General features: G+C 35.1%; 6 protein-coding genes across 7 annotated transcripts; 3 read left to right on the forward strand and 3 right to left on the reverse strand.

The window, feature by feature from the left end:
• Positions 1-1,066: 1,066 nt before the first annotated feature.
• LOC128872186 (syntaxin-12) lies at positions 1,067-3,643 on the forward strand. Its single transcript, XM_054114631.1, has 5 exons — positions 1,067-1,944; positions 2,009-2,078; positions 2,145-2,319; positions 2,391-2,603; positions 2,678-3,643. Exons 1-5 carry the CDS (start codon positions 1,836-1,838, stop codon positions 2,924-2,926), a joined length of 816 nt encoding a protein of 271 aa, XP_053970606.1. The 5' UTR covers positions 1,067-1,835; the 3' UTR covers positions 2,927-3,643.
• Positions 3,644-3,902: 259 nt separating this feature from the next.
• Positions 3,903-5,389, forward strand: LOC128872189 (uncharacterized protein CG1161). The gene is made up of 5 exons (XM_054114633.1): positions 3,903-4,140; positions 4,228-4,346; positions 4,453-4,567; positions 4,627-4,767; positions 4,931-5,389. The coding sequence occupies exons 1-5, from the start codon at positions 4,081-4,083 to the stop codon at positions 5,078-5,080; spliced, it is 585 nt and encodes a 194-aa protein (XP_053970608.1). The 5' UTR covers positions 3,903-4,080; the 3' UTR covers positions 5,081-5,389.
• LOC128872184 (ADP/ATP translocase 2-like) lies at positions 5,173-6,927 on the reverse strand. Its single transcript, XM_054114629.1, has 4 exons — positions 6,603-6,927; positions 6,284-6,542; positions 5,993-6,224; positions 5,173-5,911 (listed from the first exon to the last, which is right to left on the reverse strand). The coding sequence occupies exons 1-4, from the start codon at positions 6,754-6,756 to the stop codon at positions 5,627-5,629; spliced, it is 930 nt and encodes a 309-aa protein (XP_053970604.1). The 5' UTR covers positions 6,757-6,927; the 3' UTR covers positions 5,173-5,626.
• A 583-nt stretch (positions 6,928-7,510) lies between these two features.
• Positions 7,511-11,004, reverse strand: LOC128872179 (flotillin-1). 2 transcript variants are annotated; one of them, XM_054114622.1, is made up of 10 exons: positions 10,786-11,004; positions 10,398-10,473; positions 10,161-10,251; positions 9,919-10,062; positions 9,722-9,841; positions 8,882-9,097; positions 8,623-8,810; positions 8,352-8,562; positions 8,130-8,294; positions 7,511-8,055 (listed from the first exon to the last, which is right to left on the reverse strand). In XM_054114622.1, the coding sequence occupies exons 1-10, from the start codon at positions 10,835-10,837 to the stop codon at positions 8,038-8,040; spliced, it is 1,281 nt and encodes a 426-aa protein (XP_053970597.1). In that variant the 5' UTR covers positions 10,838-11,004; the 3' UTR covers positions 7,511-8,037. The 2 variants fall into 2 exon arrangements, with proteins under 2 accessions (XP_053970597.1, XP_053970598.1); XM_054114623.1 differs by having other exon boundaries at positions 10,398-10,552; positions 10,786-10,930.
• Positions 11,005-11,138: 134 nt separating this feature from the next.
• LOC128872185 (splicing factor C9orf78) lies at positions 11,139-12,829 on the reverse strand. Its single transcript, XM_054114630.1, has 7 exons — positions 12,589-12,829; positions 12,405-12,523; positions 12,190-12,298; positions 11,976-12,121; positions 11,683-11,901; positions 11,481-11,614; positions 11,139-11,394 (listed from the first exon to the last, which is right to left on the reverse strand). Exons 2-7 carry the CDS (start codon positions 12,521-12,523, stop codon positions 11,228-11,230), a joined length of 894 nt encoding a protein of 297 aa, XP_053970605.1. The 5' UTR covers positions 12,589-12,829; the 3' UTR covers positions 11,139-11,227.
• Positions 12,830-12,994: 165 nt separating this feature from the next.
• Positions 12,995-22,969, forward strand: LOC128872173 (small subunit processome component 20 homolog). The gene is made up of 11 exons (XM_054114609.1): positions 12,995-13,301; positions 13,371-13,651; positions 13,926-19,118; positions 19,201-19,456; positions 19,538-20,143; positions 20,214-20,777; positions 20,948-21,130; positions 21,201-21,528; positions 21,601-22,034; positions 22,114-22,383; positions 22,460-22,969. Exons 1-11 carry the CDS (start codon positions 13,257-13,259, stop codon positions 22,607-22,609), a joined length of 8,310 nt encoding a protein of 2,769 aa, XP_053970584.1. The 5' UTR covers positions 12,995-13,256; the 3' UTR covers positions 22,610-22,969.
• The last annotated feature ends 74 nt before the right edge of the window (positions 22,970-23,043 follow it).

Here is a 23,043-nt window from a genome sequence, read left to right on the forward strand (position 1 = left end):
TATGCAATTATGAAAAACTAGCTTTCTTAAGCTTTTTAACTGTCATAGCTTCTCTTGTGGGTTCCCGCTATTTTTACTCGAATAAATAACCATCTAGCGGTGAACGTACCGAACTAATTTTCAGAGTGTGGTCAGCGCCTCTATCGGGGAAAACGCTCAAGTTTGTCCTCGATTAGTTCCTGTTTTCACCGTTAGATGGCATTAATTTTAAAGTATTTACCGACACCTGTTGGTATAAATATAGTATAAACAGTATAAATGGCGCCATCTAGCAATGCCAGCTGGAACTATTCGAGGACAAACTAGGGCATTTTCCCGATAGAGGCGCTGATCGAAGTCCGAGAGTAGTTCGGTACGTTCACCACTAGATGGCTATTTATTCGAGTAAAAATAGCGGGAACCCACAAGAGAAACAATGAAAGTTTAAAAGTTTAAAAAATGGGCCTAGTTATTACTTATAATCAATTCATGCGTCATTAATAATAATATAATGATAATAAAAACCACCTCTCTAGCTCTGCTAACGATGCTTTCTAACGATGCTTTTTCATTTCCACCGTTACAAATGTAATCGAATTTCAGGAAAAAGGACTCATTAACTCTTTAATTTTTATCTCTGAAACTAAACGTCGAATAAAAAACTGTGAATATAAAAAAAAAAGTTTCGTCTTATCATTCTCTATAAGACGACATTTTTTTTTATTTCGATATCTGTTATATTTTTCGAATTTTCAGCAAAAATCGTCCCGCAGTCAAAGGGTTGATAATCCCAAGGGCGTGAAATCAATTTCAAGATTTAATCATTTTCATAGCGTCGATAAATCTATCAATAAGTCGAAGAAACAATCGAACAAAATCGAAACAATCAACCCAACTCCGAATGGATTAAAATAAACGTAACAACGTTATATTTTCTCTTTAGCGGGACGTCTTCCAAAAAGTTTGGAGATCCATGACCTAACGTGATCCCACGATAAAGAAAGCGACTACCTAGCAACACTAGCAATTAAGTGTATTTTTAGCGAAATGGAAAGGGCTCGAAAAGAAAACTTTGGCCGTCCCATTCAATAATCGCGTGCATGCGTGTATGGCGATACAAGATTAAAGTTCTCTACGCGAATTAGAATTATTTCTTAGCGTCGGTGGGCAAATGGCAGCGAGGATGGTTTCACATGCGTAGTGGCCTCGTTTTCCGCTCGAAAGTACAGTTTATTTATCCCGATGTGACCGCTCGCTTATAATTACGTGTAAGCCGTGACGACCAGTGACGACTATATCCATTCAAGACCTACCTAACGCTTTATCGATTCACGCGAAACTTTTAGAGCTTCGCATAGTGAACTTGATTCAATACGAAGAGCAACATAAAGATCGATGGACGTAATATAAACCTTTACAGGAGAAATCATTTTATCGCGGTAACCGTACGCTACTGTACGTTACCGTATGAGTCATACCGCGAAACGGATCGTCCCAGTAGTGATTTTATTGACAGCAGCGAGATAACGGGCCAGATAATAATTGTTTGCCATCTTTGACGTGCGTATTGTCATCGCGTTCGACGTTCCTGTCACTTTTCGCTACATTCCAATTTTCGATTTCACGCGACGGAAAAAGCCACGCGAACGACCGATTCCAGTTTTAATTGCGCCTCAAATTAAACGTGTCCAGAAGTCGTCGAGGAATCACGGTTTTCTAGGATTTTTATTACGAATGAGTAACCCTACATGTTAACCAGGGAATAAATAACCTCTACAAAGGGGTTAAAATCTCTTTATTCCAGTGAAGAATATTTCAGTAATTACAACCTAGCCTAAATACAAAAACGAGTCAATATGGATATCAGGTTCTCGTCGTACCACAACGGTGGACCTGCCAGGGAACAAGATTTTGGTAGGCTGTCTCAAACTATCGGCACGTCGATCTTGAAGATATCCCAAAATGGTAAGCATGCTTAGATTCTACTCAATCAAAGAATAAGTTATTTATTTCGAGTTACATTTTACAGTATCGTCCATGCAGAAGATGGTCAACCAGTTGGGGGGTTCTACGGATTCTCAAGAACTCAGAAACCAGCTGTGAGTACGAATATATAGAATATCCAACTGGAACGGCTGCTTGATTCGTCTTGTAAAACTTTTTAGGCATCAAATACAACACTACACACAGCAGCTGGCAAAGGATACAAGCGTACATCTTCGAGATTTAGCCATACTAGCTAACAATTCTGGTTCTACTAGCCCTGGGGAGCAAAGGCAACGTAAAATGCAGAGGGAACGACTTCAAGATGAATTTACAAGTGCATTAAACTCGTTCCAAGTAAGAAAATATATTACTTTGAATGATTTGAATTGCTACCAACAGATACGTTCATTTACGTGTTATTTTAGGTAGTACAAAGACTCGCTGCCTCCAAGGAGAAGGAAATGGTCAGGAAAGCCAAAGCAAATGCGGGTATCGCGCCATTTGGGGAAAAGAAGCAGGAGACATTGATAGAATTGCAAGACAGTAGAACTCAGAAACAAATACAACAACAACAGATGAAAGAAGAACAAAATTTGCGAATGTTGGAGGAACAGGAAGCAAGCATAAGACAATTGGAGGTAATTTAGTTCAAAGCGCTATTTAACAACTAGCATTTCAGTAAAATATCTTGTATAAATCAATGTTCTTGTAGAGTAATATCAGCGATATCAATCAAATCTTCAAAGATCTTGGTGCTCTGGTGTACGACCAAGCGGAAGTCATCGATTCCATAGAAGCTTCCGTTGAAAGGACAGAAGTATCTGTCAGTGAAGGTACCGCGCAAGTAAGGCAAGCAAGTATCTATAAAAATAAACTGCGCAAGAAAAAATGTATACTCGTACTTATCGGAGTTGTTGTACTGTCTATATTAATTGGGATAATAGTCTGGCAGAGCTCTTAAATCTGTTTATATCGCGAATGATACACTCGTGCGAGTAGCGTGACGTTAAAGGTGTAGCTGCATTTTAATCGCAAGGTACTGTAAGTTGGTGTATTACGAAGAAGATCCTGATTTAATTGCAATTGCTTTACGAGTATCTGGGAAGTATAGTAATATCAAGGAGAATGAACGCAAACAAACTTGCATCGCTCCGTATCTTACCGACGACTCTCTTGTAATTGTGATAATAAATGGTGCAAGATCTATTTTGCAAGTAAAGTGTACAATGGCAAGTCTCGGACTGCCCTGTCCATTTGTAAGTTTCATTACTCATTGCATAATACTAACGCGTAAATATACGTATAAAAAGTATATACACGTACACATAGGTCTATCGATGGTGTAATCGTGATTAATATTCCGTACGATTTTATGAAATATACTCGGCAAGTATGGGAGGATTCGTTTTAAAACAATGCTAGCGTGCACTTTAAAATCCAAATCTTATGTGAATTGTATGAATCGGTGTGGATGAATATCTTGGTATAATCATTGTATAGTATGCAAAACGCGTTTCGAACGTCCTAAGTCTTGTTGATAATATCGAGATGAACAATCAAAGAAGATATGCGGAACAACAAAGAATGCGAATGAGAGATCGATATAAGTTAATGTATTATATTTAAGAATGTTGATTTATTTTAATCAGAATATAATAAACTATATAATACAAATGTTGACTGTTGCACGACTGATATTCAATTTGAATATTTATCAATCTATCCAAGGGAAAGTCCATTTTCATCTATTATTATACGTTTAATTAATGACTTCAAATGTTATTGTAATTATAAAAATTCACTTAATTACTTAAGTATCTTCTAAGTATTTATAGTAAGTCTAAACAAAAATGCGCGCCATATCGTTTCGTATCGAAATGCGCGGCAATTTATCGATCAGATGGCCAGCTATCGCGGGACATATCATCTAATGCCATCTGGTCAGTTACCTGCAGTTACCTTTGTATCGTTTGACAATTTGGAATGGTTCGGAGCTGTGCTTGCTAGAAATGGAATTGCATTAATTGTTTTGCTTGTAAATACGTCCATGGGAAATTAAGTGGATGAAAATAAAAAGTGACCGAGACCCGTGTGAATGTGACGTGTAACAATATAATGTTGAAACACATTTCCCTCGTAACGGCGATCATACTGATATGTTTGTCACAGTCTGAGGTTAGGATAATCAGCTTAAGTAAACGAAATTTAATCGCTACAATATATAATACACGTAATTTATATAATATAATACAACGATTTTAGGCACAATATGACGACAAACGATGCAAATGCATTTGTCCTGGCCTGTCCTCCGTAATAAGTACAGCCCAATCATCGTTAGAACGACAAACGTACATCATAAACGTTCCACCATCCCAATGGTAATTGGAATTCCTATTATTTAATTACAGAACTTAATCGCACATGTTCGACACATGTCGAATAAATTTAGTGCGGCGTAAACTTCATCTACATTTTAATCTACAGCAACTGCGAAGGTGTTGTATTATCAAGGGTAGGAGATCAGATAAAAGGCAAGGAGGAGATCTTTTGTTCGCGATGCGATTGCAAATACGAAAATAGAAATACTACTATTATCAAAGTAAGTCGTTTATTGTTCTCTGAGAGATGAATTTTGGAGTAACTGCTATATCTTTCCAGATAGTGGTCATACTTGTTATTTGGGTTATATCTCTTTTAGTAATTTATATGTTATTCTTAATTTGTCTGGATCCGTTGTTAAACAAAAGAATTCATAAAGCTTCCGCAAATATTGGCTACCATGAGCACAATAATGAAGAGGTATGTTGATATTTATATGAAGAATATTTATTCCAGAACTAGATCACTTTTTTGCTAATCGTCAGAAGTAGACTTATTTAAGAAATTGCAAGATTAACACAGTTTTATGATAGATAGGCAGTTTGAATATAGTAATCGCATAAATTGTTTTCGATCCGAGTAGGATGATACGTCGATAACACCTGGAACATCGCATCCTATGCGTGAAAGAGGTAATGTTTTAAATCGCGTTGGCCATCAACAAGATAAATGGAAACGTCAAGTTCGCGAACAACGACGTAACATTTACGATCGACATACCATGCTTAATTGAATTGTACAGTTCTGTCTCTAAAAAGAATTATATATGATGCATAATAAATAAGGGATGTGACTTTCGTTTTATGGCATTCACAGCGTTGTATATAATTTTTTTTTTTAATCTCTTATGTATAAACGTGGAAATTTAATTATACATACGTAACGAGTAAAGATAAGAATCAATTTGCTTGTGAATGTCAGTAAAATTTGTCGTTACGTTAACATTGCACTGAATATACATAGGTACGTCTATGAGATTTATCAGATCTAGTGTATAAAACAATAAAGTATTAAAGATATGTTATTTTTATCGGTAAGTGTATATACATTTTTTTTTGTGAAACATCTTAAAAAATAAATTTAGATATCTTACAAGACATATTATATACTGCAGGAGCATGGCTAATTTTAACGCGTGCAATTTTATTGTACCCAATAGCATTTGCAATAATGTTCGATGTTAATTCATTAATGCTCGTCTATAATTAATTAATGTTTATTTAAATTTAATTCAACTGTGTAAAGTGATTTAATATTACGATCTAATTCGAGTAGAAAGTCATTTGGATTCTGTAATTGGATTTTTTTTTTTTAGTGCTTCGTCGAGTTTGTGTTTAATTGTATCATATAAGGTTAAAACTAATGCTCCACCAGTGCCTCTAAGAATGTTTGAAAGCGAGCCTTTAAAAAAGGCCTCGATCCCTTCCTTTTGGGCCGTTTTTACCCAACAATCCAATGTACTTTTGTACATAATCTCATCTTTACTGAGTCCTGATTGCATCATCATGCGTCTTCTAACCGTATCGAAAGGATACGATATGATTCCAGCGATTGTTGTTACTACCTGCAAATATGTATGAAGGTATAATCAATTTATGATATAGTAATACTGATAGATTTGATACAAGGGCTGTTGATAACTTGCCTGTGCAATTAGAAATGTAATATATAACGGGGTTTGTTTTGGATCAGGAAGCATTCCTTTTGAAGTATCATAAAGACCGAAATACGCTGCCCTATAGATAATAATCCCTTGAACGCTCACGTTAAAACCTCGATATAAGCCAAGGAATCCGTCCGACTTGAAAACTTTTACCAAACAATCACCCAGGCCTTTAAATTCTCTTTTATCTGCCTTTCCGATATCCGCCGCCAGTCTGTAAAAGAAAATTAATTATTAGATTGTTTAAAGTTAGAAACAGGTACACCGTAATACCTGGTACGGGCAAAATCAAGTGGATAAACGAATAATAAAGATGTTGCTCCTGCAGCCCCGCCAGATGCTAAGTTGCCAGCAAACTGTTTCCAAAATGCATCTTTCGGCACACCTTCCAAAAATAAAAGCTTGAATTTGTCTTTGAATGCAAAATTCAATGCTTGAGTTGGAAAATATCGAATTACGTTAGCTAGATTGCCTCTCCAAAAACTGAGGACACCGGTTTCTTTAGGTATACGTACGAAAGCGTCCATCATACCTAATCAAAATTTAAATTGTGTACGAATAAATACTATATTGGTTTATAATCGAAGATTACCTTTGTACCGTTGTTCTGGCCGTATTTGTCTCGAGGTAGCCTGTACTTGAAGCAATAGCTTCACTCTTTCTAAAGGTGCTACTGCAGTTTTTGAAACGGCTGCAGATATCCCGCCAGCTAAAAAATCTATCAAAAATGATCTATACGTATCCATATTAATAATAGATTCTTTAAGGAACGTATGAGTCTTCAGATATAAATTGCTGGATACAAAGAAGATATCGTTTCGAATTGCAAATCATAATGTAATGTAAACGTAATTTTATAGATAGGCCTGTTTGCTTTTTCACGAAGTAAATTCGAGCACATTGAAATTATGAAGAAAATTTATGTTAATGAACAGTTAACCCAAGTATGATACCAGCTTTCTTACGACAGTTCAGTTTGTTAATTCTATTGTTTTCCATTTTTGTTTTTTTATTATGACAATAGGGTGGATAAATTGATACAGAGCAAATTTGATTTTAACGTTTAATAGCTTTACATAAAATCGAATCTTTTCTCATCAATTTAAGGCGTCAAATTGGTCATACAAATTTTGTCATCAAAGCTCTCGAACATATCTTAAGAACTATGATTATTCTTTCTTTTTTCCGTATAAAGAGTTAGATCACAGTAAATTCTAGCTAAAATCGACGCAAAATATATTAATGCATCTTTAAAGTGTAGGAAGTATAACTAAACATTTATGTAAAGATATTTAAACTCCAGGGACTAGACATAATTACTTAACATCAAACCACATCGAACAAGTGTTGGATATTAGCACTTTCGTTTCTAAAATGCTCATATCCGTTAATTATATCAATATAACTGGAAGGTACATATAGCGTATTTGGAGGAATGTTTCGGCACATAGTGGCAAAGTTATATACGCATGGACAAAACTGGACCATCTTCGGTCAATATGAAATTCAAAAAGATATATTTCGATATATTGTTCTCTTCTCATCTAAGTGCATAAAATAGTGATTAAAAAAGAAAAGCTAACATTAAAAAATAATAGTATGTATAGTATTGCAATTGGTGCTTAATTTTGATTAAATAATACATACATTCACTGCCTTTGTAGCGTAGGTATTTACAACTATTGCATTCAAATGGAATGATAGGATATGAGTCTTGTGCGAATATATTCACAATCTGTAATCTATTTTCGTAAATGCATACCAATTTGAATTTACCTGCTTTCAAAATATATTATATATATTCAAAATTGGCACTAATTAAAATTCATTCGTATTACATCCAAGTAAATGGCAGTGAAAGTACTTAATACCTTGTTCAACGAAATATCGTTAAATTGAAACTTAGAAATTGACTCTAATATGCAACAGCATATTTAAAATAAGTGTATATATATCAAAGATTCGTTAAATACATCGTACGAGTACGGACGTAGCCAGAGAGCATTCAAAATTCTCATACATCGTGTTTATGCAGCATGAACAGACTGGAAAAAAATTTATTGTTAAACGTATTTGTATATATATATCTTTTAATATTAATATCGATAGTGAAATTTACCTTCGCAATGTCGACGCCTGTTAAATTTTTCACCAATTCTGGTACACGAGTGACGATACTAAGAACTTCCTCGGTTAATTTCTCTGCTCCAATCGTTCCGTTTCCGCTAGAAACCATCGTTATCTTCTTTGCTTGCGATAGCGGAGCTGCAACTTCAGCAGCGACCTATAACAAATATTTGTCATATAGCGAGGAAAATTAAAATTTAATTACGATAAATACCTTTGGAAGAGTATCGAGCATCATATCAATCATAGCAGCACTCTTGTATTCGTTCCATGCAGCAGCCTTCTTTTCCATCTGCTCTGCCTCTGCTTTAGCTTTAACTTCAATAGCAAATGCTTCCGCATCGCCACGAATCTTTATAGCTTCTGCTTCTGCTTGAGCTTCCATTACTAGACGCAATTTATTAGCCTCGGCCATTTTTTCCAATCTGCAAGCATAATGGTTATCGATATCTTCCGTGCAACTTACAAAGATTCGCGTAACTTACCTGTACTTTTCGGCATCGGCTGGTCGTCGTACAGTTGCGTCCAATTCTTTCTCACGTCTCAACATTTCTTGTTCTTGGACCGCGATCTCTTGTCCACGTTCTACCACCTTCACTTGCATCTGTTCCTCCATAATTCTTTGTTTAGTTTTAGCTGCTTGTAACTCGTAGGCCATCTCTGCTTCTGCTTTCTATAAGTAATACAATAAAAGATTGATAGCGTAATTCTTATTTCGTCGAAAACACAAATAAAGAAACTCACTTTAGTTTGCACTTCGACATCATAAGCGGCCTTTTTCAATTCGAAATCTCGTTGTGCTTTAGCGATCTCGGTGTCGTTTTGGAAACGGGCAGCCATTCTTTGTTCCTCGGCCATAGCTTCGCGAATCTGGGAGTCTTTGCGAGCTTCTGCCTCTCCCATTCTTGCATCTCGTTTTACTTCAGCTGTTCGCGCCATTCCAAGGGCTTTCAGATATCCCTATAAATAATCGACATATATTTAACTCGATGTAATAGCCAGCGATCGATGGTATGTTACAATTAAGAATTTTGAATAACACTGATTTCAGCAGTTAGTTTCAAGTCAGCCTGAATTACACAAAGGCGGCACACAATAAGATATATATCGTATCACATATATTTAGATGACATAGGTCTGCGAATGTGTGTAGAAAAGTTGTGCTACCATAGAAGCAAGCACTTGAAATATACGCTCTAAGTCCCTTGTTATTTGAATGTTAACAATTTTCGCTAACATTGGCCGAATAGCAGTGCGTTGGCATTATATGTAGTGATAAAACAAAATTTGAACGTACCTTTGCCCCCTGCAAGTAGCAAAACAAAAATGTATTCAATATTTACAATGTAAAAGATTGGACTACATTAACCAATATTAATTAAAATTACTTATAAGATATCGTACAACCAGTTAAAGGGGGACTTTTAGTGGTGTATAAACAATTGGTACATTAACGTCAAAAAGTCGATTAACACATATTTATGTTCTACTACTTCAATATTTTTTGTATTTTTCTGCATAAAACGCTTCCTGGATTGTTGAATATAAAGTAAATATGTCTCAATGAGAGAAGGATGAACTTACTTCCTCGTCTCGAATATCTTTTAATGTATAAGACACGACTGTGATGCCCATGTTGACCAAATCACTGCTTGCCACTTCGAAAACTTCTTTGCTAAACTTTTTACGATCCTTGTATATCTCCTATAACACAGAAGCGAATTGGGTTAAATAAGGTCAATACTTACTCTTACATAATGGTTCAATTTAACCAATTTTACCTCCACAGTCATGCTTCCCATTATTGCCCGTTGGTGTCCTTCTAATGTAACAAGGGCGATGTTATGAATTTCTTCTTCAGACTTCCCAAGAAACTGTTCGCATGCAGTGGAAAGCATTTCTTCATTTTGTCCTTGTATCTTAACCTACGAACAAATAAGCAAATATTTTTTATGTAGATTGCTCTTAAACTCCTTTGAAAATTTTTATTTTCTTTTTTCATTTAAACATGCAAATCGATTACCTGTGCAATCCCAGTTACAGATATTGGAACTCCTTGACACGTATACACAGTTGGACTTTCGACTTGTAAAGTCATAGTGTTTAGTGAAATTCTAAAAAGAGAAAACATATTTGAAATAGAAGTACTTATTTTTCAGACAGAAATTTACATATGCCAAAATCTTTCATTGTTTCTTGTGATACATGTAAATTTACTGTGGTTTTGATTACAGTTAAAAATTTGACACGATATACTCACTTTTGCACTTGCTGGACGATGGGCCATACAAATACCCGGCCACCGGGTACCAAAAGAGGTTTGCTGTAGCAGCATCCTTAAAGATAGGAGTTCTGAATAAGTCGGAAATCGATGAGGAAAAACTGAACACGATAGTATAGTATGTTTATAGTATCCTTAAAAAAATAAATAAATAAATAATTTTAAAATGTTGAAAAATGGTGTTGAAAAGCGACAGTGCGACACGAATTAATGTAATTTATGACGTGAAACGTGACGTTACGTAAAAACGAGTTGTTTTGATGTTTAATAATCGTCATTTAATTGGCAAGGTACTCCTCCCATGTCGGCTTATTCAAAGCATCTAGAAAACGAACGAAGTGTGAGAAAAATCTGCTTATACAATTACCTGAAACTACGAGGGCCTCGTTAGGGCCGCAGGTAACGAATCCACAACTCATTGCCACAATTGTTAAGAAAAACAATGGTCAGAGTAAGTTTAAAGGATCGAATTACAACCTAATTCCACTACAGTCAATTGACGTCGTTACGATGTCGTCATCTCCGTGATCGTATCAAAGCTTACGCCCAGTTTTCAATGGATGTTTGGACATGCCGATAACACAGGCTCTCTACCGGTATCGAACCACAGAGAGTAGTTCAACAGAAGCGAAACTCTTGTCGGAACTCTCGACTATACCATATCTCGATTCGGATATAATTGAGAAGGATGGAAATATTTAATAAAGATGTAAACGTCCGTAAAATTAAATTTATTTATTCAACATTTCGTATATAATGTATATCGAAAAGAAGCTTATAATTACCGAGTACCTATTTTACAATTAATTCTAAAATCGTCTAAACTGTTTTTTAAATCTTTCGTAATGATAATCATCGGTTGCTTTTTCTCCATTGTCTTTTCTTTTCCCTTTAAAATCGTCTTTGGGCGCCGGCATTTTCTTTTTGTCGTCGGAATCTTGCTTCGATTTTTGGAAGTCTGCATCTTCTATGTTAACTAAAAAGAACAGTAAATGATATTCATGGTTCGTTTGAATTATTTTATCGGATAGTTGAATACAAAAAACGAAAGAAGCAACGTACATCTATTATGTTGCACAAAATTCACAGCCATATTGGTCGGCACAAATTGGGAAGGACCATCTTTCTTCCTATGCCTGTCCCAAAGTAACTTCAACTTAGCTTCTTCTGTAGCTTCGATATTGCGAATCTTTGCTCTAAAATGAAAAGACGTAGTCTGTTACGTGCAACATATTAAAATAATAAAAGATATAGAAGTACTTACTCTATCCCAAGATCTACTTCTGGAATGCCAGATAACATTTGATTTGAAAGCATTTCTTCGCTTCTATGCGCGGAACTTTGCCTTAAATGTTCAGGTACAGCTTGTAACGCTGCTTCTTCTGGCGAACAATACGATCCCTTTTCATTGTTTGATCCGCTCTCGGTTTTTTCATCATTTTTGCTCTTTCTCTTGGATAGCTCTTCTTCTATATACTTTACCCTGAAAAATGTACATAAAGCTATTGTATTTGTAACTGACTTTATAGAGATTGTAATATGTTAAGATGCACACACATTTCTTCATCTTCGTCTCGTTTATTAGTCTCTGCATTAAATTGTGTACCAATTCCTGTTTCATAAGCATCATTTTGTTTCAATTTTGCATTTTTCAATGCAGCCATATTTACCATTCCTCCAGTTTTTACATTGAAAGGATCCGACTAGAAATACAAGATTTTTCTGTTAAAATAGTTTCAAAATTATTTCATTAAATAACTACAAAGCTTACCGTCATTGCATCAGAAGTTTCGCTTTCTCCAAAAGCCAATCCGACAATGTTTATACCTTTAGGACGCTCTCTGAGCTTCTGTATGGTCTTCATTTCCTCAACTTTTTCTCTAAATGGATATTGCGAAAGAACAAATAATTACTGTAATCTAATGTCTTTGTATTAAATACGTCACAGCAAAGTAATTTTTCAACGTATATTTATATTTTATTTACCTTACAGAAATTTCTTCATTCTCGTCATCTTCATCCGATGAAATTTGACGTTTTCTTAGTGGTTTCTTCGATTTTTTCTTGAATTCAATCTTAGGTGTACTATCTTCCGTACTAGTCATCTGTTTCAAAGTATGTTGTTAAAATAAGTTTTATGAAATTGTTGTTGATGCGAATAGAAATTTACCTTGTCTGTGTAGAGTGCTTTTTATAAATTACGTTGACACTTGTGAGAAGTAAAAGAATTGCAATTTAACGTTAACCACAAAAACATAGCAAGTCTCAAACACTTTAAGGCAGTTTGCAATTATGAACCATGATACTGAGTGTGGCTTGGCTTTACTTTATTTAAAGTGTCCTATTGTTATTTTTACAATTTATACACTTGTTCTTTACATCAGTTTCTTATAAAATCATTTTCTTAGCTTTCTACCTTTTTTTTTTACAGTGTATATATACAGTTCTATGGGTTTAGTACCAGTGGCGCCATCGGTGGGAAAATGCCCAAGTTTGTAGTAAAAATAGTTCCCACTATTGTGGCTAGATGGCGCCACTAATATATTTAATCAATTATCCTTTATTTTTCATAAATGCACAATTAACATAATTCTTTGCCTTATAACACTACAATATATTATTTCAATATATTCTTGAAACATTTATCTGCCTTTATTATATCAATATAATACGTAGTTAAATTTCGACGTGAATCTTGCCTCTATAAATCTTCACATCTATGGAGAAAATGCACGTGTATTTTAAATGTGGCCGATGTCAACATGAATTCAGAAAATTTTGCATAGTAAATGACAAACTCAGTTAATTGATTGTGGAGTTTCGACACATTTTATCAAGATGAAGAACAAACCAGTTCGTCATAAGGAATCGAATACCTTTCAGGTACGAGAAAAAGGTTATGTAGTAGTCCTGTAATGTCCAGTGTTTTTTCAAATGTTTTCTTTTTTATAGTTTAAAACATTTTCTGAGAGAGTAAGTGAAATTGACATCGATGTATTTCACCGAGTTGCTCACCGAAATGAGGAAGATGACGAGGAAGTGGAAACATACTTTCATCAAACTCTTCAAAAGTGGAATTTACTTAACCTCACGGAGGGTTACTGTAGCTTTAAAAAGAAAGTTCGTGACATTATTACTCTTCCACAGTTAATTAATCAGAAGCAATTCGTGATCGACACGTTAATAGAATATTTGGAAAAGAAGGATGTCCTATTTCTTCAACCAATTTTGGAGTAAGTATTATATAATAGATATCAATGAATCCTTTAAGGATAGATACTTAAAAGGAACTTTATAAGGCACAGGTTGTGAATAAAATTAAAATTAATTGAAATCCTATTTTTATTATTGAAACACAATATATTTAGAATTCTCTTCAAAACAACAATGTATATTTCAACTTGTTTTTTTGACTTATGTCTGTCTCTAAACATTGAAAATAACGAAACTATGATAATATGTTAAAATCTATTTACTAAATATTCTTAGATAAATTCTATATTCTAGGTTAGTGGTAGCCGTATCAAAAGATCTACAGAAGGATTTTTACGAACATTTCCCTAGATTTCTATCCGTTATAGTTGACTTATTGCAGACGAAAGATACAGAGCAAATAGAATACACATTTATGTCATTGGCATATTTATTCAAGTTCCTATGGCGGTATCTGGTTAAAAATGTTAAAGCTGTATTCAATCTGCTGCTACCATTGTTAGCAGATACACAGCCAGCTTATGTAAACAGCTTTGCAGCAGAAAGTTTTGCATTTGTGGTGCGCAAGATTAAGGACAAAGATTCTTTCTTAGAGACACTGGTGCTTACCTTGGAAGAAAATCCTAGCGGAGTACCGGGATGTGGAAAGTTATTATTCGAAGTAATATCTGGTACACCAGGGCAATTTCATTCATGCGCCGAGCAAATGCTTTCTTCGTATTTCGGCATGCTAAACAATGAATCTGTTAATCAAAATCTAACGTTTAAAGTACTGAAAGAAATTGTCAACTGCATTACACAAAATATACATCCACAGAAATGTAATGTATTCTGGTCTGTGTTGTTGAATGTTATAGATGTGTCTATTGAGAAAACGAAAAAGTTCCAAGCAACAGCTGGAAGAGAAAAAAGTTTGATCTTAATAACGCAATTGCTATGCATAGCCATTAATTACAAAAATGGAAGATTAGTCGTAGATCCTATACCTCTTGTTAAAAAATTGGCGCAAACTCTCGATATATTTAAGAACGACAGTGATGTATTACAGGAGATTATAAATGCAGCGGTTGCTATTCTTTTAGCAGACAATATTAAATTAATGCAAGAGACATCTAGCCAGATATTAATGAAACTTATGGCAATTAAAGATGTTAAGTTATTACACGGGGCTGTTGAAAGTTTGATGCACTATTCAGCGTTTGAAACTTCGATATTGCCTCAGATATTACGACATACTGTTACTACCGATTTTAATAACGACAGTCTACATTTGGTCACCAAAATAGTTAAAGCAAAGGCACCGCAATGTACTAATGGTATCAATTTAAATAAGTGGAAGAAGTACGTTTTAGATATACGAGGCGCCAAATCTGATAATATCAATTTTTTGCTAAAAGAATTGAAAGCTTTATCGGATAATAATATACCAACTAATGCACTGAAAGTATCGATCATTTTACCACATTTGAAACCTTTACCACAAGAATTTAAAGACATTCTAAAAGAAGGAATATCTTCCTTATACAAGAAAATATTAAACGATACTAATACAGAAAGCGATAGAAATAAACTATGCTTCGCTTTCTTATTAGTTTTAGAATCAGCGATTCATATTTTCGAACCCGAAGTTCTGCATCAGTTCTTGGAGACCTGTGACATAAAAATATTGCACCTTATAACTAAATATCCTGACAATAAATTGATTTTGAACGCAGTTGATTTATGTATAACGTATTTCAGTACATCGCAGCAAGGAGAAATGTATGTAAATCAAATTGTTTTTGATGATTTGAATAATAGCATCGTACAGAAACTGAGTTCGCCTTTCAGTGAGGTTCGTTTAATCGTAACTCACTTATATTCGTTGTTCTCCGATGTTGAAGAAATTGCATCTGTTGTCGATACTGGAAAAAGTGTCATGGAACTTATGTACTTGGCAGAATGTGAACCAATTACCGTACAAAGTTACCGTGACAGATTGTTGCATTTACAAAGTTTAGTATTCGAAAGTAACGCAGTGGCATGCTTGAATCCTAAATACCACGAAGTTCCGCTGCGGTATTTGTTAGGAAATTTGTATATAAATTTTTCATTACTATGGGAACCCGTCAGTAAGATTATAGCTACCTATGCTCTTAAAGAATGTGAGCAGTTTTGGTCGATATTCTTGACTGAATTAAAATGTAATTACGAAGGGACCATAGATCATGCTCCGTTGTACGAGTGCGATGTTGTTTCTGACATAGAATTGGCAATACGTAGAAGCAATGACAAACCAGACTATGAAAATCATAAAATTCTTTTGTGGAAGTGTATGGCACATTTTTCACATTTCTGTGAGACAAAGAACAGAGATTTGACCGTATTGTTTATCGATTACGTAAACGAGAATTTCTTTAAGTCAAATTCCGAAGATGCCAAGTGTTGTAGCATTTTGAAGCTGCAAGAGTTAAATACATCCGATGATGTAATAGAAACTGATATGCAAGAGAGTGAAGCAGACGAGAAAGAGGAAAAAGAAACTACAATTTCTACAGACACAATACCTAAAGAAATAGATAAGGAAATTAAACAATCGTTTGTCCCAAGAAGGAACTACAAAACGAAGCTTTTAATTGCACAATTGGAGATATTTGAAAAAGTAACGAATCCGAAAACATTATATAGGGAGTCAGAGGTGCAGAAAATTTATTTAGATTTATTGTCATCGAAAAATTCTGATATTCAAAAAGCTGCTTTAAATTGTCTACTCAATTACAAGCACAAATATCTTTTACCATATAAAGATAATCTGTACAATATAATCAGCGACAAAAATTTGAAAAATGAATTAACACGTTTCAAGATTGATAACGAGAGCAACATGATACAGAATGAACATCGAAATGAATTCGTACCTATATTGATGAGATTGATTTATGCAAAAATGGTTTCAAAAACGGGAATGAGGACTGGCGGCAAAGTTGGAGGAAGTTTGAAGCGAAAAATGATTTTACGTTTTCTAGCTGGCACTCAGGAAAATGAAATGATTATATTTACAGAAATGGCGTTCAAACCATTTAAGAAGTACATGCCTTTTGAATTGGAGAGAAAAATCAATTTGAAACAACTCACAACTCGTATAATTGATACAGTAGATTTGAATAATGTTATTCCACCTAAACGGTTGCAGAGTGCTGCAAATTTACTTGCGATTTTAATTGAACAATTCGGTAGCAAAATGGCTCACAAGTTGTTGCCTTATTTACTTGGTTTGGTAATGTGTATCCTAGCAGAAGTTACTGGAATCTTACAAAAATCGGATAAAGTTCTAGCTGGTTACTTACCATCCATCAGAAGTGTACGAACAACTTGCATCTCAATATTAGCAAGATTTTTTGCTCACTTCGAAGATTACGCATGGAGCGAACATGAAATAGATGCCTTATTCAACGTGGCAGTATTCCCATGGTTGGAGAAACTACCCATGGAGGGTATTCACAGCCCTACACCCTTATTAAAATTGTTCATGGCATGGAGTAAAAATTCTCGTTACTACTCATTGTTTATAAAACATCGCGAAGATAATAAATCTATCAGTCCTCTTCCATACGTTATGCAACTTCTTGTAGGCCCAAAAACTCATGCATCTGTAGCTAATGCTATACTTGAGATGATAGAGAAAATGGTAACGCTACAAGATTATGGGAAGACAAATGAGAATGATATGGAAACTGATGCACCATTCGTTCCTTTGACTCCTGTACTTACTAATTTACTAGAAATAAACGAAGAAGCTTCATTCAGTGGCGTTAATTATGGTTCTATCGTACTTCTTCCTCACGTCTTCAGTATCTTGGAATATATCAAAAGGAAACTTGGAAAGTCTAACAGAGGAGTGAACAAAACAGAGTTAGTCATTTTATCACGTATTTCAGAATTTGTGAAAGATCCAAATTCGTGCGATACGCTCCTTACTCTCATTGTACCGATATTAGTGAAGAGAGTCTTTATGGGAGATGGAGAGGAAACGATCATCGAATTACTTACAACTGTTATAAATCTTATAAAATACATGAAAAAGCCAGAGATTCATATACGTTCAATTTTACCTTTATTGGGCATAATATCATCTACACCTGCTAGGAAACTTTTCTTAGAACTTTACAAAACCATCGCTGAAACATCGACGGAAGATCGTCGTGAAACATTGATACGAAATTACAATGTAATATCCGCGCTTAATTCGTGGGATCGCAGATGGATCGATCAACCAGATTTTCAAAGGAGATTGGACGCATTTACTGAGATTAATAACGCGATCGAGAAGGATGAAATTACGTTAGAGTTCGGCGTAGCTGTTATTTATAACTGTTATTACTTTCTTAAAAATGAGACAGATTTAGCAATGAGAGATTATGCAGGACAGTGTCTTAAACTTATTGGTCCGAAACTGGCGAAAAAGTACAAGGAAAATGTATTAGATAGACGCTATCTAATGGACGATACAATTTTAGCATTGATAAGGAAAGGAATTGTTAGTAAAAACGATGTTGTACGACTTGTATCGATAGGTTTCTTAGGGTGTATGGCTATGGAGTGTCCAGAAGTACATCCTGTTTTGCGAGACTTGTCGCCATTAACGAACAAAGTGGATCCCGAAGTGGATTTCTTTGAAAACATGCAACATTTACAAATGCACAGAAGAGCTCGCGCATTGCTTAAGTTTTGTAATTTAGCGAAAACATTGAAAAGAGCACCGAATCCAAAAACATTGACGCAATTTATTCTTCCTCTTGCTTCTTCGTATTTGTGTAACGAAAGTTTCATACATAAAAACAGCATCATCGATGCTGCGATCGAAACAGTTGGAACTGTGTGTAGACTTTTACCTTGGCATCAATACGAGATCATCTTAAAGCATTATTTAGGGAAATTAAGAAGTTCTATCGAATTTCAAAAGCAACTTGTTAGAGTAGTTGTCGTTATCCTAGATTCTTTTCACTTTAATCTGTCGAAGTACAAATCCGTCAAAGAAATTTCAGAATTGAGAAATGTTAGAACTACTAAAGGAGAAGATATAGTTCTTGATGAGAACGAAAAGAAGGATGAAAATGATACTGAAAAAACTAACGGTGAAAGCATCGATCAAGAAGTAGAGGAAAAATTAGAAGAAGCTTTAAATTCTGAAACTGTAGAGAATGCAGAAGAAGTTGTTGAAACAGTTCAAAAAGAAGCAGAGGAAGATATACCTGTGATGGAAAAGCAAACGATACTGTCACAGAATGGAGCACAAAGAGTCGTGTTTAGTATATCTAAAGAACTGTTACCTCAACTTCATCGTTCTATTATGGCAAAAACCAAGCACGATAGTAGTCACAAAATTAATAAAAAGAAGGTTTCATTGGAAAACGAGGAAGAAGAATTAATGCGTGTTCCCATTGCACTTGCATTTGTTAAATTATTACAGAAATTGCCTGAATGCATTCTCGATACGAATTTACCAGGGTGAGTGCATACATTTCTATATGAAATCTATAAACTATTAATAATTATTAACTTCTTAACACTCTATAATAAATTGTTTCAGAATCTTTATGAAGTTATGCACATTCTTGAAGTCACGTTTGGAATCAGTACGACGCGTTACACGAGAAGTTTTACAGAAGATTATGATAACTCTGGGTCCAAAATATCTTCATTATCTGTTAAGAGAAATGAATACATTGTTAACAAAGGGTTTTCAGGTCCATGTTCTTGCATTTACGGTACAATCGGTGCTAGTTGCTCTGAAACCGTATTTCCAGAAATTTGATATCAATACAAATCTCCAAAGTATTTTATCTGTAAGTAGTATTGCATATAGATTTTAAAATAGTAAATCTGGACTCTGTTTCAAAATGAAATAACGTATTTTACCTACCTAGGTATGCAAAGTGGATCTGTTTGGATTAACAGCAGAAGAGAAAGAAGTAATGGGCGTTGTAAAAAATGTAGCAGAGGCGAAGTCTACAAAAAGTTTCGATATCTTCCACATACTGGCGCAATATATCACAGAATCTTGCTTGGTGGATCTGATTTTGCCATTGAAAGAAGTGCTGATGAGAACCCACTCGCACAAAACTGTGCAGAAAGTGGTGGAATGTTTAAGAAACGTTGTATTGGGTTTAGCTGATAACGCTTTTATACCATTAGACCAAATGCTGATATTCCTTTATGGTATATGTACTGAAAGCATCCCCGAGCTCGTACCTGAGAGGAAGGAGAAGCAGATGACAGAGAAAGAAGCAAAGGCGCTGGCTAGACAAAAACCAGATTCTTTCATTATACCGCCACAGCCGAAAAATAGAATGGGCGTAAAAGTTGCTTCGAAAACGTCGAGAAATACTAACGTTCACGTCATTATAGAATTTGGTTTGAAATTGTTTCACATTTTACTGAAGAGAGACAAAGTATCTTCTGCAGAGTTCAAACCTTTTATAGATCCATTCGTACCGCTTATGAGCGATTGTTTAAAATCTCAACATGTCAAGGTAATACTTTAAATAAAAATGAACGATTTTACGATATATTTAAGTCCTTATTCTAATTTTCTTTTTTCAGTTGAGCACGTTAGCGTTACAGTGTTTAAATTGGCTGCTCAAGATGGACCTATCTTCTGTTCAAGACGTAACCTCCGATATCTGTTCCTCCATATTCGGTATATTACACAAATATGCTGCAGCGGGTTTGAGCAAAGGAGATAACTTTGATCTCGTTATGGCTGGTTTCAAATGCATGTCTGTAATTGTTCGCGACGTGAAACATTACACAATCAGCATCGACCAACTGAAAGTTCTAATTATGTACGCCGAACAAGATATGCACAGCAGCGATAAACAGGCGACAGCGTTCGGTTTACTCAAAGCGATAATTGCTCGAAAGATGGTCTTCCCTGAAATGTCCGCGGTCATGGAGAAAGTCGCTGCTCTGAGCATTACGTCCGAATTAGAACACGTCAGGCAGCAATCTCGCTCCGTCTTCTATTCGTATCTGATGGAGTATCCCCATGGAAAACAATTAAACAAACATATAGCATTTTATTTAACACAACTTAGTTACGAGATGCAACCTGGTCGATTGAGCGCGTTGGAAATGCTTTACAGTATCGTTACTGGATTTCCATTAGTACGTACTTTCAGAGTTTTTATCTATACCATAAATAACAAAGATAAAGAGAACATAATAGAGGAAAACATAATAGAAATATCTTTAGCTTGTATAGATTAAATTACTGTATACCACAAAACATTTAGATTTATCTATATTACTATATTAACGTATAATTTAAATTGCAGAAAGCTCTAATCTTGAGGTCAGGCCTCATATTTGTAATGGCAGGGGCGAGGTTGGTAAACGACGAGGATCCAACTTGTCGCAAATTGTGTGCAAAGTGTATTAAAGAAATGATTACACGCTTGCCTCATAATAATAGGAGTAAACTTTTCGATATAGTCGTGGAATGGTTGAAAGATTCCAAGGTCATTATATGAAGATCAAATCTCAAGGATCCCTATCACGTTCGGTAGTTCATACAATTAATTATTTCAGATGATGCATCGCACTTTGGCTGCCCAGTTGTGCGGTATATTTGTAACAGTAGAGAAAGATACTTTCGAGTCTCGCCTGAATGAAGTATTACCCCTCCTATTGAAACAGTTTCACGCGAAGTTCGACGACAAAGACGAACCTGGCCGTTTCGTAAAATTGCAAACAACCGAAGACACCGAATTAAAATTACAATGGAACATCAAGGACCCAGAAAGAATGAAAGATCATCACATGTTTCAAGTCTTGCAGTTGTTATTAAAAATATCGGCGAACTGCGCAGCTTTCCTCAAGAACGAAGAGCACAAGGAGACAGTCCGTTCCTTTGCTGGTAAATTTACCATTCCGGCATATTGTTAAACGATTTTTGGTTTTCGGAGATCTAGTTCTATGTATATTTTAGAATACAGTCAGCACTTGCTAGCACATCCGCACACATGGGTTCGTTTAGCAGCGTCTCAAATGATCGGTTTTATCTTGGCTGCCATCGATGTTGACAAAGTCGTAGACTTCCTGGAGAATCCAGAAAAACGCGAAACAGAAACCAGTTATATGTACTCTGATCCTGTCGTCGTCATAAGAAGCTTGACTTTGGATTTAATAGCACAATTGCAACCTGACATGACGTTCGAGGATTTGACCGACCAAACGGTTAAAAATTTAATTTTTGTGGCAAGAATTTTGAAATCTATCAAAACATCCGATAAAAACGCTGATGATCAATATGGCCAGGTGAAAGAGAAAGACGAGAACCTATTACGTCTTCCTTGGCTCGTTAAAAGACTGAGAAAGGCTGTGAACGTAGAAATAACTCAGGCTCCTAAATCGACAACAGTGGTACATCAAGTTCATAATAATTTTTGTATTGTTATAACTGTCATGGCAAGAGGTAATTGTAATATTTCAATTTGTTCAGCGAACTGCATTCTTCAAATGGGTTGCTGGTGCAGTCGTTACCATATCTATGGAATATTTAAACGAGGTGCTTTTCAATATTATGTCGCTCATTACACGGGAAATATCAAGCGCGGAGGAAAATAATACCTTTCTACGGCGATTGGCGAAAGAAGCGGCCGTGATGATAAAAAAACGTTTAGGCAACGAAGAATACACAAAGTTATTGAGCAGGGTACAACAGAAGTTAGACATTAGAAGAGCAGAAAGACGAAAAATGCGAACTCAGCAGGTAGTGTTTTGTACTATCTTATGTTTTTGTAGGGTTATATTTTTTGCAGACGAACATATTTCAATTCTTGTTGCAGTTCGTTACGGATCCGGAGTTGGCCGCGAAACGTAAAATTGCAAGGCAACAAAAGAAAAAGGAAGCCAGAAAGCGGAAAATGGATACAATGAAAGGCAAAAAAGTGACAAGGAAGCGTCGTAAAAAAGAAGTTGATCTGGATATCATATGAATATCCGGTTTAAAGCAAATTCTCAGTGTACGAATTGAAGTTAGTCAATCAAAAAAGAAATTCGTGAATTTTTCAGAGAATAATACGAGGATACAGATCATTTTGTGGGACCCAAACAATATATACAAACATTTTTTTTACATTGCGGATTATAGCCAAAGACTATAGATCCTTATTGAAACATATGTATATTGTATTAAGTAATAAATTATTTTAAATAACATGACAAATTCGTAGCTGGTTTAGTTATACCAAAACAAAATTTAGCTTCGTCTATATTTATGTAAAATACGTACCTACGGGGATCCAACGATCGAAGTATTAAAAGGTGTAAAAATAAGGTAGAACATGTCAGAAAAAAGGCAATACGGCGATAGATAGTATGATTGACATGTCTGCTTTATCTTTTAATTAATACATCAAATTATATTCGC

This window comes from Hylaeus volcanicus, chromosome 2 (genome assembly GCF_026283585.1).
Source record: "Hylaeus volcanicus isolate JK05 chromosome 2, UHH_iyHylVolc1.0_haploid, whole genome shotgun sequence".
NCBI classification, from domain to species: Eukaryota; Metazoa; Arthropoda; class Insecta; order Hymenoptera; family Colletidae; genus Hylaeus; species Hylaeus volcanicus.

What these genes read in the sequence shown, in the direction of transcription:
- LOC128872184 (XM_054114629.1), bottom strand. Translation starts at nt 6,756, where the DNA reads ATGGATACGTATAGATCATTTTTGATAGATTTTTTAGCTGGCGGGATA. An exon ending in GCCAGAACAACGGTACAAAG is followed by an intron (nt 6,543 to 6,602) that starts GTAATCTTCGAT and finishes AATTTTGATTAG; the next exon opens with GTATGATGGACGCTTTCGTA. An exon ending in TTACATTTCTAATTGCACAG is followed by an intron (nt 5,912 to 5,992) that starts GCAAGTTATCAA and finishes ACATATTTGCAG; the next exon opens with GTAGTAACAACAATCGCTGG.
- LOC128872179 (XM_054114622.1), bottom strand. Translation starts at nt 10,837, where the DNA reads ATGAGTTGTGGATTCGTTACCTGCGGCCCTAACGAGGCCCTCGTAGTT. An exon ending in ATCGTCCAGCAAGTGCAAAA is followed by an intron (nt 10,252 to 10,397) that starts GTGAGTATATCG and finishes TTCTCTTTTTAG; the next exon opens with AATTTCACTAAACACTATGA. An exon ending in TGCTCGATACTCTTCCAAAG is followed by an intron (nt 8,295 to 8,351) that starts GTATTTATCGTA and finishes TATTTGTTATAG; the next exon opens with GTCGCTGCTGAAGTTGCAGC.
- LOC128872189 (XM_054114633.1), top strand. Translation starts at nt 4,081, where the DNA reads ATGTTGAAACACATTTCCCTCGTAACGGCGATCATACTGATATGTTTG. An exon ending in TATGTTTGTCACAGTCTGAG is followed by an intron (nt 4,141 to 4,227) that starts GTTAGGATAATC and finishes CAACGATTTTAG; the next exon opens with GCACAATATGACGACAAACG. An exon ending in AACGTTCCACCATCCCAATG is followed by an intron (nt 4,347 to 4,452) that starts GTAATTGGAATT and finishes TTTAATCTACAG; the next exon opens with CAACTGCGAAGGTGTTGTAT.
- LOC128872173 (XM_054114609.1), top strand. Translation starts at nt 13,257, where the DNA reads ATGAAGAACAAACCAGTTCGTCATAAGGAATCGAATACCTTTCAG. An exon ending in AGGAATCGAATACCTTTCAG is followed by an intron (nt 13,302 to 13,370) that starts GTACGAGAAAAA and finishes TCTTTTTTATAG; the next exon opens with TTTAAAACATTTTCTGAGAG. An exon ending in AATGGTTGAAAGATTCCAAG is followed by an intron (nt 21,131 to 21,200) that starts GTCATTATATGA and finishes TAATTATTTCAG; the next exon opens with ATGATGCATCGCACTTTGGC.
- LOC128872185 (XM_054114630.1), bottom strand. Translation starts at nt 12,523, where the DNA reads ATGACTAGTACGGAAGATAGTACACCTAAGATTGAATTCAAGAAAAAA. An exon ending in AATGAAGAAATTTCTGTAAG is followed by an intron (nt 12,299 to 12,404) that starts GTAAATAAAATA and finishes ATATCCATTTAG; the next exon opens with AGAAAAAGTTGAGGAAATGA. An exon ending in GAAGTAGATCTTGGGATAGA is followed by an intron (nt 11,615 to 11,682) that starts GTAAGTACTTCT and finishes TTTTCATTTTAG; the next exon opens with AGCAAAGATTCGCAATATCG.
- LOC128872186 (XM_054114631.1), top strand. Translation starts at nt 1,836, where the DNA reads ATGGATATCAGGTTCTCGTCGTACCACAACGGTGGACCTGCCAGGGAA. An exon ending in CAAGAACTCAGAAACCAGCT is followed by an intron (nt 2,079 to 2,144) that starts GTGAGTACGAAT and finishes AAAACTTTTTAG; the next exon opens with GCATCAAATACAACACTACA. An exon ending in CAAGCATAAGACAATTGGAG is followed by an intron (nt 2,604 to 2,677) that starts GTAATTTAGTTC and finishes ATGTTCTTGTAG; the next exon opens with AGTAATATCAGCGATATCAA.